Source organism: Melitaea cinxia, chromosome 3 (genome assembly GCF_905220565.1).
Source record: "Melitaea cinxia chromosome 3, ilMelCinx1.1, whole genome shotgun sequence".
NCBI lineage: Eukaryota > Metazoa > Arthropoda > Insecta > Lepidoptera > Nymphalidae > Melitaea > Melitaea cinxia.
The window spans coordinates 1,586,624-1,606,069 of NC_059396.1; the positions used below are offsets into that span (position 1 = coordinate 1,586,624).

General features: G+C 36.8%; 1 protein-coding gene across 1 annotated transcript; it reads right to left on the reverse strand.

The window, feature by feature from the left end:
- On the reverse strand, positions 1-11,006 carry LOC123669280 (succinate--hydroxymethylglutarate CoA-transferase-like). The gene is given in 6 exon segments (XM_045602891.1): positions 1-280; positions 868-1,022; positions 7,902-8,016; positions 9,079-9,919; positions 10,424-10,601; positions 10,802-11,006. Coding segments are annotated over 6 exon segments (1,542 nt in total). The 5' UTR covers positions 10,971-11,006; the 3' UTR covers positions 1-196.
- Between the last annotated feature and the right edge of the window lie 8,440 nt (positions 11,007-19,446).

Below are 19,446 nucleotides of genomic sequence, written 5' to 3' on the forward strand. Positions count from 1 at the left end.
TGTTATATCTAAATGTATATATTTTTTCATAAATATACATAGAAATAATTAAAGTGTATTCGTAAATTATTCGCAGGGTAAATTTTACCCATAATTGATGAAACCGGCCCTTAATTATTAATTATGAATACAATAAATATACTTTTAACTGGATAACCATATAAATGTAATATTAATTAGTACGTCAGAATGTAGTTTATGTGTTCGGCGGTCTATCTGGCGGCGCCGGGGCGGGTTCGCCTGGGTTTAGCGTTATTGATGCCGTTTTTTCTACTGTCTCCTGGAAAAAATATTATTATTTTAGGTAGGGCCTGGTAGTAAATTTCCTACTCAAAATATAGAGCAGCCCGACTTGGAGAGTACCTCGACCTTACAGAAGGTTACAGCTAAATAATACCGCTTTCGAGCAGTGTTGTGTTCCTTTAGTGACTAAGGTGACCAGTGCACACGTCTATAAGCTACGGTAACTGCTTACCATGAGGTGAGCCGTACAAGTGTACGGCTTTGTTTTCCACCCTAGTCGCATTAAAAAAGAAGCTTTTATTATTTCTAATTTCTTTCCAGTTTGGATGTTGGTCTAGTGGGTCTCCCCACCGTGCCTCGGAGAGCACATTAAGCTGTCTATCCCGGTTGTTATCATGTACACTTGATAGTGATCGTTACTCCATAGCAGGGAATATATCCGCCAACCCGCACTGGAGCAGCGTGGTGGATTAAGCTCTGATCCTTCTCCTACATGGGGAAAGAGGCCTATGCCCAGTAGTGGGATGTTACAGGCTGAAGCGTATATTTTTTAGTATCACACTAAACTTTCTCAAGGTACACTCCTGTCGCGTCTCGGAGCTGACAGACACACTTTAATATTACCTGTATCTCTGTAGCAGTGGTGGTAGCAGTCGCATTCGCTGCGTTTCTTTTCTTGTGCTTTTTCTCGACATGTCCGAAGCAATGCTCGCACTCGTCGTCGCTGTCTTCCGAGTCGGACTCGTCGAAACGGTGCGGTTTCTCGTATATGCAACAACCTGGAAAATAAGTAAGCAGACAAATAAATAAACGCCCACTACCCCCCCCCCCCCCCTACCAGGATTTACTCCTGTGTCTGGAGTTTGGAAACACACACAAAACACAAGCACAAACCTGATGTCTATACAAGCGACGCCAGCAACTCGAGGAGCAATGCTGCCGAACTTTAGCCCAGACCCTCCCTATCACCTCCGTCTGCCTTACTCATCACAGGAACACAACACTGCTTGAAAGCAGTATTATTTAGCTGTGATCTTCTGTAAGGTCGAAGTACCTCCCCAGTCGGCTACCCCAGATTTTGAGCAGGATATTTATGCTGTGCCGTACCTCAGTTAAAATACGCTACGGTATCAGTTTGCATATATGTATGTGTATGTATATTGTGTATATATGTATATGTATGTATATTTAATTCTTTTAATATCATATTGCTGTTTGTACACTTCCCTACCGCTTCTCTTTTTCTACGCTATGCCCTATGCCCAAAGGTTGTCTGGAAGAAATCGCTCTTAGCGATAAGAACGCCTTTGTACATCTTTCTTTGCATGTATCACTTTTTTTGTAAAGTTTCTTTGTGGTGTACAATAAAGAGTATTTATTTATTATTATCAGCTTACTATCATTTGAAACCTTTGAAGTATAAAAAACGAGTGTGCTTTAGACCACACGATTGAAGTAAAACTTACGAAACGTAACTCTATCTCTCTCTGTGACAGCCTTGACAGAAGCTTGCACTCCGTATACGTTTTCTTATTTATGTATTTATTTATTTATTTATTTTATTGATTTAATGTTATTATTTATTTTATGTATTACATATATATCTCTTTAATTATTTACTATAAGTATATTATTGACATTGACTTTGACTGTTAAATATGAGTGAGCATCTTTTGTGTGAGTCTAGTCAGGCTGTAGTTTTTTTTTCGTTTGAGGGTAGGTGAGAGTCAACACGTGCTAGTGTATCTTTCCTATTATTTGGTGGAAATTTTTGTGTTTATTGTTGAACTTTGTATACTGTGCCGGTTTGTTTTGAATAGTAGTGCTGTTTTTATTTTATGTAATAAGTGGTAGTCTCTAATATGGAGTGGGACGCTTCACCTCCTCCTGATGGAGGAGGTGGCGGCGTTGGCGGCAATAAAAGGCACTTGTCAATGGATCCTGATGCTGAAAGTGTAAAGAAAGCCTCTCCTCCGTCTGCCTCTGTGCAAGACACTTATACTGATCCAGATTTCACAGGTAATAAAGTTGCTTATAATCAGGATGATAAAGGTCCCTTTTCTGTTCATATTTCTAAATTGGAATCTGTGCAAAAATCTGGTCCATCCATTCGCCTTCTCAATTTCGCACAGTTCCTTCATAAGAACTCCATAAATGGAATTGTTAACGGAGGCATTAAAAACCTAGGCAGAAATAGGATTTCTGTAGATTTTTTGTCGGCTGATCTAGCAAATTTATTTGTCCATAATCCTATTCTATCCGCAAATAACTACGAGGCTTCTATCCCACAATATCAAGTCACGAGGACTGGCGTGGTCCGCTCTGTCCCCATTGAATGGTCTTTATCAGATATGGTTGAGGGAATGGAATACCCTCATAACTGCGGTAAAGTCATCAAAGCTCGTCGCCTAAATAAAAAAAGAATTACCGATGGAAAACCTGAATGGATACCTACTACTACAGTTGCCCTAACCTTTCTTGGACAGAATTTACCTGAGAGAGTTTTTTGTTTTCACGCATCCCTTCCTGTTTCTTTGTACCAATTACCGATCATCCAATGCTTTGCTTGTTGCCGTTTCGGTCACACTAAGGGCCAGTGCCGTTCCACCCCCCGATGCTACAAATGTGCTCAACCTCACTCTGGCGAAACCTGCTCTGTCTCAGATGAAAATGTCTCTTGTCTTTTCTGCAGAGGCAATCATAAGGCTACAGAATCTTCAAAATGTCCGGAGCATGAAAGGCAAAAGCAAATTAAACTAATTATGACCAAAGAGAGTATTGGTTACACAGAGGCTTCATCACGTGTCCCTCATCTGCCCCGGCTATCCTATGCTGCAGCTTCTCAAGCGTCGCCTAGGCTAGAGCCCTCCCCTCAAGTCACTTACCGATCCCAAAGCTCTCCTACAGATCCTTCTCCTCAAATCACTCACCAATCCCAAAGCTCTCCTACCATTCCCTCTACCTCCTACCGTAAAACGGTGTTCAGTACTCCTCGTCCTAGTACCCCTTTGCGCCCCTCTTATGATGTTTATGCTCATTCCTCCCTCACCAACTCTCCTAAATCTACCATGCCTAACGGTTGTGCTTTTCCTAATCCCCAAATGATTGAGCCGACCCCAAATTTAACTCCTAACGATAATTTAATTGAGATTTTGATCTGCGCTCTTGTCAACATGATCTCTAAGTTTGAAGACGCTTTACCGAACAATGTCCTAAGTTTATTGCAAACTTTTATATCTACTTTAGTTAATAAAAATGCTGGGTCGCACGATCATTCAATGGAATTGTAGAAGTATTCGAAATAAAAAACATGAACTAATTTATTTAATCAATAAATATAAACCTGCAATATTTGCTCTTTCAGAATCTAGGCTTCAGCCTCGTTCTATATTTAGAGTACCTGGCTACTTGTGCTTACGTGATGACAGAGATGATGGCTACGGAGGGTCCGCTCTTCTGATTGATAGAACTGTTACCTTCTCGCAAATTCATATCCCTTACCATGGTCCTGGTTTTCAAATAATTGGTGCTAAAATATTTAATGTATTATTTTTTTCAATCTATTTACCACACCCTAGTTCAGCATTAATTTCAGAATTAAACAATATCTTATCCACATTTTCGTCTCCTCTTGTCATCTTAGGAGATTTTAATGTTCATCACACACTCTGGGGTTGCGGTAAATGTGACTCAAATTCCTCATCACTGTTGTCATTTTTTGATAATCTCAATTTATGTGTCTTAAATGATGGTACTCCGACAAGAAGAGGTGCCCCGAGTGAAAAACCTAGTGCAGTTGACCTCTCCGCGTCATCTCCGAGTTTAGTCATGTCCTTCGTGTGGATGGTCTTACCGAACTCATTCGGTAGTGATCACTTTCCCATATTAATAAATTTTGATTCCGCTCCTAATAAATCGGCTCCTCTCCCTCCTCTCTTAAAATACCGAACTCAGAAAGCTGATTGGCGTAAATTCTCATATTTTCTTGATTCTAAAATTGCTACCCTTCCTCCGGTCTCTGACAATAATTTTTTACTGTGTTATGATCTGTTTATTTTGTGTCTAACCTCTGCAGCTGATGAATCAATTCCACTTAAAAATTCTTTTCTAGATAAAATACCTTCGCCCCCATGGTGGGACTCTGAATGCACAGATAGTATTCGGAAACGCAAGGCTGCTGAGGTTACCTATCTTTCTGATTTATCGATGATTAATTACCTAAATTTACAGAAAACAACTGCTAAGACTAAGCGCTTACTCTCAAAGAAAAAGACTAGTGGGTGCCGTAACTTCTGCGAGTCTTTGTCACCGCGAGCTCCTGCCTCGCTTGTGTGGAGAAAAATAAAATCTTTCAGACAAATTTTTCAGGATGATCGTATCGTCTCTTCTAACGATTCCTCTTACTGGTTGCCTAACTTTGTTAATAATCTAGCTCCTCCCTATGTTCCTTCTGAAAACATTTTTTTATGTCCTCCCTCTTGCATGGCTTCCGAAAGATTCAACGATTCCTTCTCTTTAAATGAACTACTTTCTGCCCTTGATGGACTTAAGGATTCTTCGCCTGGGATCGATGGTATCCCATACTCCTTTATTATGAAATCCCCCACTTCTGTTAAACTATATCTGCTTGATATCTTTAATTTAATCTATAGCTCCGGAATTGTCCCTGATTCGTGGAAAACTCATATTATCATCCCTATCCTAAAACCTAATAAAGACCCCAGGAATCCTTCTTCATATAGACCAATTGCTCTTTCATCTGTTATGACTAAAATTATGGAACACCTTATTAAAAATAGATTAGAGTGGCTTATAGAGAGTCGAGGCCTATTGTCTAAATACCAATTTGGCTTTAGGAAGGGTATGGGCTCTTTAGATAGCCTCAGCATCTTTACCACCGATGTTTGGCGTGCCCTTAGCTCTGGGAAACATGTTATTGGTGCCTTCCTTGATATCTCATCTGCATACGATAACGTTGAGCTCCATATTCTCCGTCAGAAAATGTTTAACTTAAACTTGCCGATGAAAATGATCAATATTGTTTTTAATCTTTACTCTGCCCGATACATCACGGTTCGCGTCCAAGGTTTATTACTTCCAAAAAGAATAGTCTGGAAAGGGCTTCCTCAGGGCTCCGTTCTGAGCCCCCTTTTGTACAATTTGTATACTTACGACCTTGACAAATCGGTCCTCTGTTTTTGCAATATTCTACAATATGCTGATGACATTGCTCTTTATTCTTGTTCTTCAACTTTTTCCGAGGCCACTTCTAGACTTAATTCTGCCCTGTACTACTTAAATAATTGGTTAAATGATCATGGTCTTACCTTGTCTGTCCCAAAATGCTCTGGCATCGTTTTCACTCGAAAACGCTCTGTCCCAGATAGCGTGTCTCTTCACATCAATAGTCAACCTATTGCCATTCAGAATCACGTAAAATTTTTGGGAGTCATACTGGACTCCAAAATGTCGGGCTTTCAACATCTAAATTATATTTCTAACAAATGTGAAAAAAATATTAATATTCTAAGATCTCTCTCGGGCGTTAGATGGGGATCGCACCCTTATTCGCAGAAGTTGTTGTACAATGCGATTATACGTAGCCATTTTGACTATGCAAGTTTCGTTTTGGAACCATGTAATAGGGTTGCTCTCTCATATTGGACTAGATTACAAGCGAAATGCCTACGAATTATAGCTGGAGCAATGAAAATGTCTCCTACTAATGCCCTTCAAGTGGAATTGGTTGATCCTCCTTTACATCTCCGCAGACAGTTCTTATGTGACAGGTTCCTTATTAATGCCGTACAAAACTTTTCTCACCCTTTAATTAATAAGCTCCATGATCTCAATCAGCTTATTAATAATTCAAATTTTTGGACCTATAAAGATAAACCCCCCCTTACTAAATCTTTTCTTAAAATCAACATCAATGGTATATATCAGTTTGACAAAAATCCACTATTCACGTATAGCTACGATTCCTTGATATATCATCCTAGAATTATCCTGAACCTAGGAATTACTAAAGAATCACCTGGCGCCGCACTTGAGTTTAATAGAATAATCGATTCGGACTGGTCAGAATGGTTACATTTCTTCACTGACTCATCTAAAATTAACCCCGAGTTAAACGTTGGTTCTGCTGTCTGGATTCCTAAATACAATATTATCTTGAATTACAAACTGCCTCCTCTCTTCTCAACTTTCTCAGGTGAATGTATTGCCATTTTGGAAGCTGTCTTGTATATTGAATCTCATGGTCTTAATAAATCTGTAGTATTCACTGACTCTCGAAGCTGCCTCCAGGATTTATTGAAAAGTCCATTTCATGCTAAAAATAATCTTCCCATTACTCTAAAGATAAAAGAAACACTGTTCAAATGTCATCAGTCGAATATTGAAGTAGCGCTTGCTTGGATACCGAGTCACAGCGGTATAACAGGTAATGAGATGGCAGACATATGTGCAAAAGACGCCATTCACCTAGGCTGCGATAAATATAATAAATGCTTTACCCGAGACTTTAGAAGTTTGGCTAAACAATACCTGGATAAATCTTGGGATAGATTATGGCAATCTTCAAGACTAGTTACAGGTAAATATTATGGCAATATCCAGCCGTGTATCCCTGTCAAGCCATGGTTTTTTAAATACTCCGACCTAGGTAAAATAACTACGTCGATAATTATCCGTATACGATTGGGTTTCTCCTGCACACCTGTGTTCTTAGCTAAGTTACGCATTCGTGATAGTTCCTTATGTGAATGTGGCTTGGAGGAAGGATCTCTCGATCATTTATTTTTTAATTGTCTGAAATTAACTGTATCACTATATGATATGCTTCCCAAAAACATTCCGCGGCCGGTCAATGTTTGTTTTCTTCTAACTTTAGTGCCATCTTCTTTTTGTGTTGTCTTAGCTAAGTTTATTAGAATCAATGATATAAAATTATAATTTACCAATAAATTAAAGTTAAATAGTCATGTCAAATATTTTCAACTAACTGCAGTTTAAGCGGCTTATCCCACTATTGTACTGTCAAAAACGGACCGTTTCCGGACTTATACACTTTCAGTAGGTACTTGTCATTGGCAAAATCATCGGCGAAAAGCTGATGGAGCCATAGTCTTTAAAAAAGAAGAAGAAGTAGTCAGGCTGTATGACTGTTATATTATTATATATTTCTTTTCTTTTTTTTCTGGAATATTTTTATTGTTACTTCTGTTATTTTTTTCTCATTATTAAGTTTTTTTTTTTACGTGTCTATCTTTCGTTATTTTTATTTTATATTCTCTTTTTTATTAAGCACATTATGTTCTTGTGGCGTTTGGCGTCTGAAGTCGCCGATGCAGGCTCTGACGGAAGAGCAGCGCCTTAGCAGTAACAATTTGCTGCTAAGCAATGCTGAGGCAGAGACCTGGTTGGCCTTCTAACTTAATTGTATTATTAAAATTTTAAATGATAATGGCCAATAAAGAACTTTTCTTTCTTTCTTTCTTTCTCTCTATCTTCACTAACTTATATCTCCCTCTCAACTTCCGTTTACCTCGTCCGATCACACTTTTCGTAACGGTCTCGTCACGCATTCACCAGCTTACTCCCCAAGTCGAGCGTGCGTAAAGAAGTTTTACTTCGAGAAAATAATAATAACTTACATTTGGACTTCTTCTTGTTCATGTTCTCGTTGTCGACGGTGTCCTCTGTCCAGACCACCTTGCGCTGCGTACGTGTCGGTCGAAGAGTTATCACCGCAACACGCTCCACAGATTCCTAGGTTTATGAGAAAGGGAATACTTTTAATTTTTATTTTATTTGAGATGATTAACTACAATGCTTCAATTAATTTAAGTGTTTAATTATTGAACCGATTTTAATGTTTTTTTTTAATCGAAAGGTAGTGGTTATCGGTCATAATTTCTGAGGTAACATACATTAAAAAATATACAATTGAATTGAGAAGCTCTTCCTTTTTTGAAAGTCGGTTAAAACACATTTATCAGATAAGATAAAATATCGTTCTTTTTGAGGTTTTTAAATAAAAAAAAACAACATAAGTGAATAAAAGTGTATTTGAAAAAAAAACATTCAGCACATAATTTAATTATCATAATTATATCAACAAATATGAAATATTTACATAAACAATACGATAACAAATAGATAGAAAACAGAAAAATATTAGAATTTATACTTCTTTTTTTGGCGCGTTAGGGCAAATTTTTTACGATGCGCGCGCACATCTTCACAACATCCGATACCCTGAAGTTAGCTAGTCAACGAAGAAGAAGTTAGCTACGTGATGTTAGCTAGCCAATGAAGTATAACTTCTTACGTGCGTACATAAGTAAATATACACTTTTATTATTATTATATTATCTGATAAAAACTTTTATCAGCTCGAGATAAAGAATCCACACATCTTACATAAGAATATAACAAGTTATTTATTTTACAATATCATTATATATAAACAATCAATGTAAACATACTTATTATTATTTTTTTTTTTGTGTAAACCACACAGGGAATTCTAAACATTTTTTAATATCATATCAAATATCGGCCGTTCCAGTGGGAGTCGAACCTGCATATCCGACTCACCGTGTCGGTGATCTAGCCCTTAGAATTAAACATGGAATGGTGTCGTCTCCTGTCAAAGATTTTCATTGAAATATGAAACTTTGAATAGTTACGGGTTCTGTAAAAGAACTCACTATAGACGGCGCCACAGTCGCTTAGAACCGTAAAATCATCAGTACATCGTTCCATAGCTTAATTGGCTAGAGTACCGACACGGTAAGTCGGAGATGGAGGTTCGATCCCCGCTGGAACGATCGATTTTTGATATGATATTAAAAAATGTAAACATTCTCATTATCAATTTATTAAAATCTATTTAACAACTTTTTTATTCAGCAATGAGTCAATTTTTGCATTATGATAACCTAAGAAATTTGATAAAATATCTCTTGTATGCTCTCCTAAAGTAGGGGGAGCTGTTCTGACCGCATTGCCCCCTTCCGAGTAGACAGTAGGAGGTCCAACCATCTTTATAGTCCCCGCATGTTTGTGCGGTAGTTCTTTAACCAAACCGATGGCTTTCACATGCTCATCGTTGAACACATCTTCCATAGTATTAACGGGACCATTGGGGAATGACGCATTTTTAAATATCTCCGACCATTCATTTTTCGTTTTAGTTTCAATCACCTCACTGATGATTCTGATGATCTCGTCACGATTTTTAACTCGAGCTGCGTTATCTTTGAAACGTTTATCAGATATAAGTTCCTCTTTATGAATTATTTTACAGAAATCGGCAAATTGAGCATTCGAGCCTGTACCGATGACTATGAAACCGTCTTTAGTTTTAAAAGCTTGGTAAGGGACGAGGTTAGCGTGTGCTGTACCCCATCTCTGTCCTTCAATTCCGCAGTTCAAGTAAATATTTGCTATGTTAATCATACTAGAAATTTGCGTCGATAAAAGATTGCAGTCTATTTTTTGACCACGGCCGGTTTTGCTTCTATAGTATAAGGCAGTCATAATAGCTCCAAAAGCATGAAGTCCAGTTGTTACATCGGTGATAGCTACTCCTGCCTTGCAAGGATTTCCATTTCTCTCACCGGTTGTATTTAACAAGCCACCCATAGCCGATGCGATTACATCATAACTGAAAACATAACTTGCTCAATTAACCAATAATATATTATTTAATTACAACACACTTCAAACAAAAATAATGGAAACATCAACATTGCTACATGATTTCTAAAGACAATCTCAGAAAGTCTAAGCTGAATCTAGTTCCAATGTCTAAAACAAATTTAGATGAATTTTACAACTTAAAATATTCATACAACACAAACAAACAATCAATAAAAGGTTCAATTTGCTTTTTTTACAATTTCAATAGACATTTTACACAGTGAGGAACAATTTATGTCAATAAAACTTTCATAAATTTAGTATTCTCGTCTGATATTGTTTCCTATTGTTCACGCAAATTTCACTCATTATAATGAAATAACTTTTTTGGATTTTATCGTGATTTATTAAGTTTTTTCAATGACCTCCATTTCAGATACTTTAAAGCAACCATGGTCACTGGAGGATTCCCTTCTATTCTTTAAAAATAAATTAGAAAAACTATCAAAAGACATTGTTCATATCTTACCCCGGCTTTTTAGCATATGGTCCGACAGGTCCGAAGCCTGTGACAGCACAATATATTAGCTTAGGATTAATGATCTTTAGCTTGTCGTAACCCACCTCCAGCTTGTCTAATTTACCGGGTAAAAAGTTTTCAACAAGAACATCACATTTTCTGGCCAGGTCATACATTACTTGTTTACCTGAAAAGTCAATTTATATATAAAATATAGAAGTTTGTAATATTTCTTACATTAATTTTCTTTCTCTTTTATCTCTGTATTATTAATTAAAACACATATGTAGCAAAGTTTATTTTAAGCAATTAAAAAAATAAAATTTAGAAAAATAAAAAAAATTACTTAATAATTAAAAAAAAATTAACTTAACAAATTTTACTTACCTTCTGAACTTTTCAAATCAATACATATACTTTTTTTATTCCTATTAATTGATAAAAAGTAATATGAATCCGTTGAACCTTCAACAAATGGTGGTCCCCATTTTCGCGCCTCATCACCTTCTAAACTCTCAACTTTAATTACATTTGCACCTAAATCGCCGAGGGTCATAGTACAAAAAGGCCCCGCGACCACTCTAGTCAGATCCAACACATTGATATCACTCAACAATCCATCACTTTTGGTCGAATATTTAGCTTTTAACATACATTGCTTAGGCGCTAAAACGCATTTAGATGCTCTAAGGCACTTAAATATAGCTCTTTCGAAAGCCATCATCGTAAATTCTAAATGATACAAAGTTCGCGACAGACGAAAGAAGCAGTATCACATTATCTAATAAATAAATAGTAAATACTAATGATAAGGTTGTATTGTACTGTTTACCTCTTGTATCTGTGGTGGCACCGTCACAGCGGTACTTGTCGTGGCCATGTCTTCAGATCGTATCCTCTGTCGATCGCCCATCAAACACCACTTATTTATTAAAGTACTCTCTCATATTACACCGAAAAAAGACACAAAAGTACGTCTTTCCCGTGTGATGATGACGTAATTAATTTCTTTGTAACATAAACAGAGTTATATTAGCACTAATTTGTAAAAATTTCTTCGAGAACGAACTTATCGGGTTAAATGTCAAAAATGTCACATTGACAATGACAGACTACTGGTTTTTTTTACAGAGCTACAGACTGGTAGAAATTTTTTATTTTTGTTTCTTTATTTTACAAATTACTTACAAGGCATAACAATTTTTTTAGAAATTGTTTTAGCCATATTAGACAATTGTTTTAAGTCAAATTTGAAATTGTACAAAAAAATGAGAAAGTTGTAAATTAAGTTAAATGAGACAAAGTTAAAAAATATCGGTTATCACAACACTAATTACAGTGTACTAATTTGCAACAAGATGGCGCAACTGACTAAGTTTTCACCAAAGAGTATAATTAATTGTTTCAACTCTTTTTTGTCATAGCTAAAACCTCTCTTATCGTTCTTTGACCAGAAGCGGGACGCTTACGATAGGTTACTGTACAAAACAGTACCTACTGTTGGTACCCACTATACTTAAAAATAGCTCTGCTGTATATTGTTCAATTATGGAAATTTTGCCAGATTTTACATGTTTCTACTTCAACTTATAGCGTAAACTTTGTACGGTCTTTGTACGGTACGGTTTGTACTTTGTACGGTCCATAAATAGGTGTTATGTTGAGTGAATAGTGCTCCACCCAATTTTGTTATAAAAGGCCGAGCGCTCGCCGGTATTGATAATTCTTGTTCGAGCCGACGAAACGATCGGACCTCCTCAAATTGGAATAAATCAAAGAAGAATATCTCCTGAGTCCTGTGCATTTCATTTCATACCTACGAAGATGGAATGCAATCAAAACCCTGGCATTGACGACCTCAGCAATGCTGACGTCATGTTTTTTTAAAAACAGCCTGGGTTAAGCCACTCCGATATATAAAATATATACAGAGTAAATTTGCTTAAGACAAGGGGATGCGCTCTCGTGCCTACTGTTCAACATCGCTCTCGACAAGTGTCTTCCCGACTTAAAGATCGAGACCAAAGGCACTATCTACCACAAATCCGTTCAAATTCTAGGGTATGCGAATGACCTCGACGTGATAGGAAGATCTCTACCTGCAATGGAGAGTGCATCCCTTGCTCTTGGAAAATCAGCTGCGGAAGCCGGTCTCCAAGTTAACATGGCTAAGACTAAGTACCTGAAAGCGTCAAAAGACCAGCAAACTCTACTACAAGGGGTTAATATTGGCAACAACACCTTCGCTAGCGTTAATGATTTCGTATACCTTGGATCCTTAGTAACCGATAACAACAATGTGTCTTCAGAAATAAGTAGGAGAACAATGGCGGTTAACAAGTGCTACTTCGGACTACTAAGATACTTACGTTCGAAACTTCTTTCAAGAAGCATAAAACTTCTCTTGTACAAAACCTTACTAAGACCCATACTCACCTACGGTTCCGAATGTTGGGTGCTGAGCAAAAAAGACGAAAATTCCTTGTTGGTATTTGAGCGTAAAATAATAAGACGCATTTTCAGAGCTGTGATGTAAAATGAGAGATGGCGAACGCGTTATAACCACGAGCTATATACCAAATGTACGATGAGCCAAACGTAATTATGACCATAAAGATCGAGCGCCTGCGTTGGGCAAGGCACGTGTTGCGAATGGACGAGGCGAGAGTACCCAAACGCCTTTTAGAAGGCCGACCGGAGGACCGCAAAAGTCGAGGCAGGCCCAAGCTCAAATGGTTAGACGGCGTCGAACAAGATATCAAGATCTTGGGAGTAACAAGTTGGAGAAGGAAAGGCTCAAACAGATCGGACTGGAGAGCTTTGCTGGACCAGACTAAGTCCCACCCGTGGATATAATGCCTCAGATGATAATGAGAGTAAATAGTGACAATTAACCCTGCTATGGCGACGATATCTACGATTCCCTATTTGGTAAATTTAACAGCAACTTATCCGTGATCTATAAGATAAATCTTTTTCAAGGATTTTCCACAGATTTTTATATGGACGTTGGAAGCTACCGCCTTGTTGACCCGTTTAACGTGGTCTGTTCCTCTGGCGTCTAACGACGCCACTCTACACTATATTACGATTACCGGTAAGTGTCTGGGGTACGGTCAGCAATGCACTTGCAATGCTTTTGGTGTTACAGACGCCTAAGCTACGGTAATAACTTACCACCAGGCGAGCCGTACGCTTGTTTTCCGACCTTATTGTATTTAAAAAAAAATTATGTACAGGAAAATTTTTATTCAAAACTGGTGAAAACAGTCCCTAAGGTTGACATTTGTATTAGCAAGTTGATCTTCATCATTACAGCCTATACAGTCCACTGCTGGACATAGGCCTCCACAAATTCACGCCAAAAATGCGTGAACTCATGTGTGTTGCCCATAGTCACCACGCTGGGCAGGCGGGTTGGTGACCGCAGTACTGGCTTTGTCGCGCCGAAGACGCTGCCGCCCGTCTTCGGCCTGTGTATTTCAAAGCCAGCAGTTGGATGGTTATCCCGCCACCGGTCGGCTTTTTAAGTTCCAAGGTGGTAGCGGAACCGTGTTATCCCTCAGTCGCCTCTTACGACACCCCCGGGAAGAGAGGGGGTGGCCATATTCTTTAGTACCGTAGTCACACAGTACAGTTGATCTTACTTTTAAAAAATCAATTTCATTTAGATAAAATTTGAACATAGAATAAAAATTTATAGTAGCGATTAGTACCTAAGTAGATACAATAAATAAAATTAAGGTAATAAATTCACTTTTCACCAGTTGTGGATAACGCTATTTGACGGATGACAGTATCCGATAGTAAAAAGTTTTTAATTCATTATTCTTTTTTTACCATCAAACTCTATTATAGTAATGAGATATTTAAATTCGCATATATAAAGCTTAAAATTGTAGTTTATTTATTGAGGAAAAACATGTCCTACTGGCCTATTCTACCTCCCAAGTCTATTTGTATCGTCATCCGTTAAATAGCGCTATGTACAACTGGTGAAACAGGCCCAAAAAGTAATTAAGCAATTTGATGTGATTCACCGATCATAAATAGCTCTATGCCAAAGCTCGGATACAAACGTATGATTTACAAGCGTAGTGAATATTATAAAACAGGTCAAGCGGCACTGCTGCATTCTGATATAGCTACGATGTATATGTAGTGTTGTAGGATATTTTCTACTTCGACCCATACTTATCACAAGAGAAAGGCATTATATTTATAAAAAAAAACACCCCTATTATTATCTTTACATCCGATTATAAAAATATTTGTGCGCTAAGAAGCCTATGTTTTGAGGAATTATGAAGGAGTTATGAAAGGAAAAGCTATAAGAAATTGAATTAAAATTCAAAAATAGCTAAGCAAGTAGTTTAGCAAATAATAAATAATATATAATAATAATATATAATAATATCTATATCCCAAGTTGAACCAAATTACAGATGATAACAAAATTTGATAAAAATTGATTCAGTACTTTCGATTTTATCGCGCACATACATCGTGAATTCGTGACACCAAATATTTATACGTATACTCATGTATTTTCATTTAACGGTAGATCATTGAAATAATTTTTAAATTAAATTTTTTTTTATGTGTTGGTATCATTTGAGGATAAGAAGAACCCAGATGTTTTTTTTTAAAGAAATGTTAAAGTACGTACCCAACATATTTCTAGCCCTTCCTACTTTTTATAAATGAATGTGGTTTGTCTAGGAATATTGTAACCAAAGAAAAAAGAACGTTATTCTCGGACAGGCTATAGTGAAATCATTAGATACTAGTACTGTTTAGACATCTATACAAATGAATAAAATTAGAGTGTCTGTTTGTAATATTAAAATAACCGCTTTTTACTAAATGCATATGGATTTTAATTTTAGAAATTTATGTATTTTATAACTCTGGGAACTGAACAATAACTTTTTTGTTAAATCCACGCGGATGAAGTCGCGGGCACAACTAGTATTTAAATAAATACTTTCTAGTAGAATTTAAATGTCTCCACCGCCCTCAAAGTCGTAGCACGAAATCGTAAAATATAAAAATGTTTCGCGCAAGAATTTTTTGGAATAATTCCAGACCGTACCGTTTGAATATACTTTGGATTTAAAAATAAAACTGTACTGAGTGCAATGGTCCAGGAAGCGATTGAAGATTGCCCGCTGCTTTTGACGTTCAATTATAGACTATATATTTCATAATACTACAAAAAATTTACGGCTATTTTGCTTAAAACTCAGTTGATGATAACCATACGGCCATTATGTCGGATTTATGTATATCAACTACTTTTCTTTAGAAGACTGGAACTTTTTAAGAATATTTAAAAAATTTAAGCGAGATAGCGCTTTAGGAATTTATTGTGTCTATAAATATAATGGCGCCTGGCGTCACCACACGTCACCACGCTGTGAAGGCCGGTTGGTGACCGTAAGTAGCTGCCTTTGTCGCACTGAAGACGCTGTTGCCCGTCTTCGGCCTGTGTATTTGAAAGCCAGCAGTCGGGTGGGTACCGCCAGCGGTCAGCTTTTTAAATTCCCGGGTGGTAGTGGAACTGTGTTATCACTTAGTCGCCAGGTGGACCGATTTTTATGAAATTTTGTGTGCATATCGGGTAAGTCTGAGAATCGGCTAACATCTATTTTTCATAACCCCTAAGTTATAAGGGGGGGGGGGGGATTAAGAGGGTTAATAACATATATGGCAAAACAACGTTTGCGGGGTCAGCTAGTCTTAATCTTTAAATTCAAAATCGTTGTTAAATGACTTTCTAAAACTACTTTCATAAATAAAATTAATAATTTTTTGTTATATATAAGTTGGTCGACAAGCGTACGGATCACCTGATGGTAAGCGATTATCATAGCTTATAGACGCCTGCAAAACCAGAATCATCATAAGCACATTGCCGACCCTATCCCGATTCCCCATCGGGTATCAGAGCTCTGATCACCTTACTCACCAACACAACACTGCTTGAAAACAATATTATTTAGCTGTGAACTTCTCTAAGGTAGAGAGGTACTACACCAGTTGAGCTGCTCCATATTTTAAGCTGGAAATTTCCTGCTGTGCCTTACCTCAGTTATTCACCCTTTTTTTATGTGGGGAAAATCTATCGTGGATATCGTCAGAGTCCTACTGACTAAAAAACCACCACGTGTGAGCAGTCCGCCTGGGTGGGGCGAGATGAGGTACTACCCCAGTTGAGCTGCTCCATATTTTAAGCTGGAAATTTCCTGCTGTGCCATACCTCAGTTATTCACCCTTTTTTATGTGGGGAAAATCTATCGTGGATATCGTCAGAGTCCTACTGGCTAAAAAACCACCACGTGTGAGCAGTCCGCCTGGGTGGGGCGAGATGGGGTCGCGCTAGCATTCGCCACCTCAACATCAGTTATTCAACTACCTCAGTATTATTAATCCTAATACATTTCATACATTAATGTTTAATTATTTAAAAATAAAGATTAATGAGTCTTTAATTATAAATATCTCCGTGTGAAGATTGATTTTTTTTTGAAAAAAAAAAAATCTGTATAAGATAAATACTGACACAACTAACAAACAAGAAAGACAGCCTTGTATTCTTCGTTATAATTGGATATGGATGGCCTTTAACTACCTATTGGACATGTTACATCACATCGTAAGCCGTTTCGTGATAACCAATTAATATAAATTTTCAAATTGTCAAAATAATTACTTCGGAGAAGTATAAAATTCAAAGTTTAAATTTTACGATATCGATAAAAATTTTTATTTAAAAATCGTCAATAATTTGAGAATGTATATCAAAGCGACGTTTGATCTCAGCTTTACGAGCGTTACTAAAATTGTTTATTATTTGCGTTTATTGATGCGAAATAGTTTTACAATAAAAAAAATATATCGTAACCATTCGATAATTTGATTAAAAAGTAGTACCGTACCCTACTGTGTATTAAAATTAAATGAAGAAAACAACATGCATCTAAAGCAGTTGACAGTTCTAAAAATAAAAACCATTCCTGTAATTTTGTTATTTGCCCTTTACTTTCCCTTGTCCACAGTTGCATCAGGGGTCCTATGTTTCCCCAATGCAACGTCACTCAAAAAGTTAGAATTATCAGACATAGCCCTTCATATATGTAAACTGATTCATTTTAAGAATCCATAGTGCATAGTATTCAGCCAAATTATAACCTAAATTGGATAATGTGATCCAATACTAATTTGGTTTTACCTAATTTGCTTCTGTACATATTATTATTTATGTATAATAATTAGATAGCGAAAAAGAATTATATTCTAAATTTAATTTACCTAATACAATAAAACGGTCAACTAAAACTTCTTTTTTTTTAAAATATTTTACCTTTCCTGGGTCGGTGGGGATGCTTAAAAATTAAAATCACAGGAATTCTCGATGGATGTCTGCAATGACAAGAATGTATATACTGTTTAATTATTTATCATTAAGCGTTTCTTTTCAAACTCCAGATTATTTATTATCTATCTATTCAAGTATCTATTCGTTTTTTTTTTTTCAAATATATAGTCATACGATTAACATTTGCTATTCCAGAACAAAGTTCGTTACCCGGAGTATTTTATATTTCAACGTGCTTATTCTTATTTGCATATTATTATTGTTGGCAAGTGACGACCGGATAAACATATTTTAAATATATGTCAGTGCAAAGAATTTTGGCAATTTATTTGCGTGGATATATCTGTATAACAATAACAAACCCTTGTAAAAATTTAATTAATAGTCTTTTAGGTAAAAATATTAAATGGTATTCAAATAGCCATGAGTTTTAAATTTGTACTTAGATATAAAGGGATGTCCCACTCCCATTAATTACGTGAGCTCAGAATGGGTGGAGAGGGGTCAAATGAAATCTCACCAAATCTCATTTAAACCTAGGGAGAGATAATCGAAAATCTCACATCAACTCCAATAAATATAAAATATTACAGATATTTAAAAATATATTTTAAACGTTAATTTTGCCCGCTAAAATAAATCTCATGGCTATTAAAATTATTTGGTTTTTGTTTTGAATTTAATTTAATTTAAATAAAAATAACTATAGTACTTGAACAGTTTATTATTCCCCGTCAATCTCTATTCCATTTAGCGTCCATCTCACGTAAGGGGAGGGAGGTTCAGGCAAATCTCACTAAATCTCACCTAAGGAGGGGGGATCTAAACTGATAATCTCGATATAAGTAATAGGTAGATTATAAAATGCATGATTAACACCTTCTTCTTCTATATAGCTTCAAGTTTAAAGACTATTATGGTATTGAGTACTGTGTTATTGGTATTGGCTACGGTACTAAAGAATATAGCCACCCCCTCTCTTCCCGTGGGTGTCGTAAGAGGCGACTAAGGGATAACACAGTTCCGCTACCACCTTGGAACTTAAAAAGCCGATTGGTGGCGGGATAACCATCCAACTGCTGGCTTTAAAATACACAGGCTGAAGACGGGCAGCAGCGTCTTCGGTGCGATAAAGCCAGGCCTGCGGTCACCAACCCGCCTGCCCAGCGTGGTGACTATGGGCAAAAAACATGAGTTCACGTTATTTTTGGCGTAAACTTGTGGAGGCCTATGTCCAGCAGTGGACTGTATAGGCTGTAATGATGTAATGATGGTATTGAGTGAGTCTTGACGATCAGCAACTGCCAACAACTACTTGCAACAAGACGTTTTATATACTCGTATAACGTCTAATCCCAGAATATTTAAAATTACAACAATCGTTAGCAGTGGGCAGTTTTGAATCTTGCAATTGGCACCCGTTGACGAAGACTTATAAAAAGTGTGCGGTTACGTCAACTTATATTGCTGGATATATGTAGTCTAATATTTTTTTTAAACAGTACATTTTTGAAGTAAAAATTCTTTATGCACGCTTGACGAGTAAGCTAGTGAATGGGTGACGAAAGCGTTACGAAAACTGTGATCGGGTAAGGCGAACGGAACAAGAAAGAGAGATGTGAGCACACATTTTCTTTCTCTCTTTCTATCA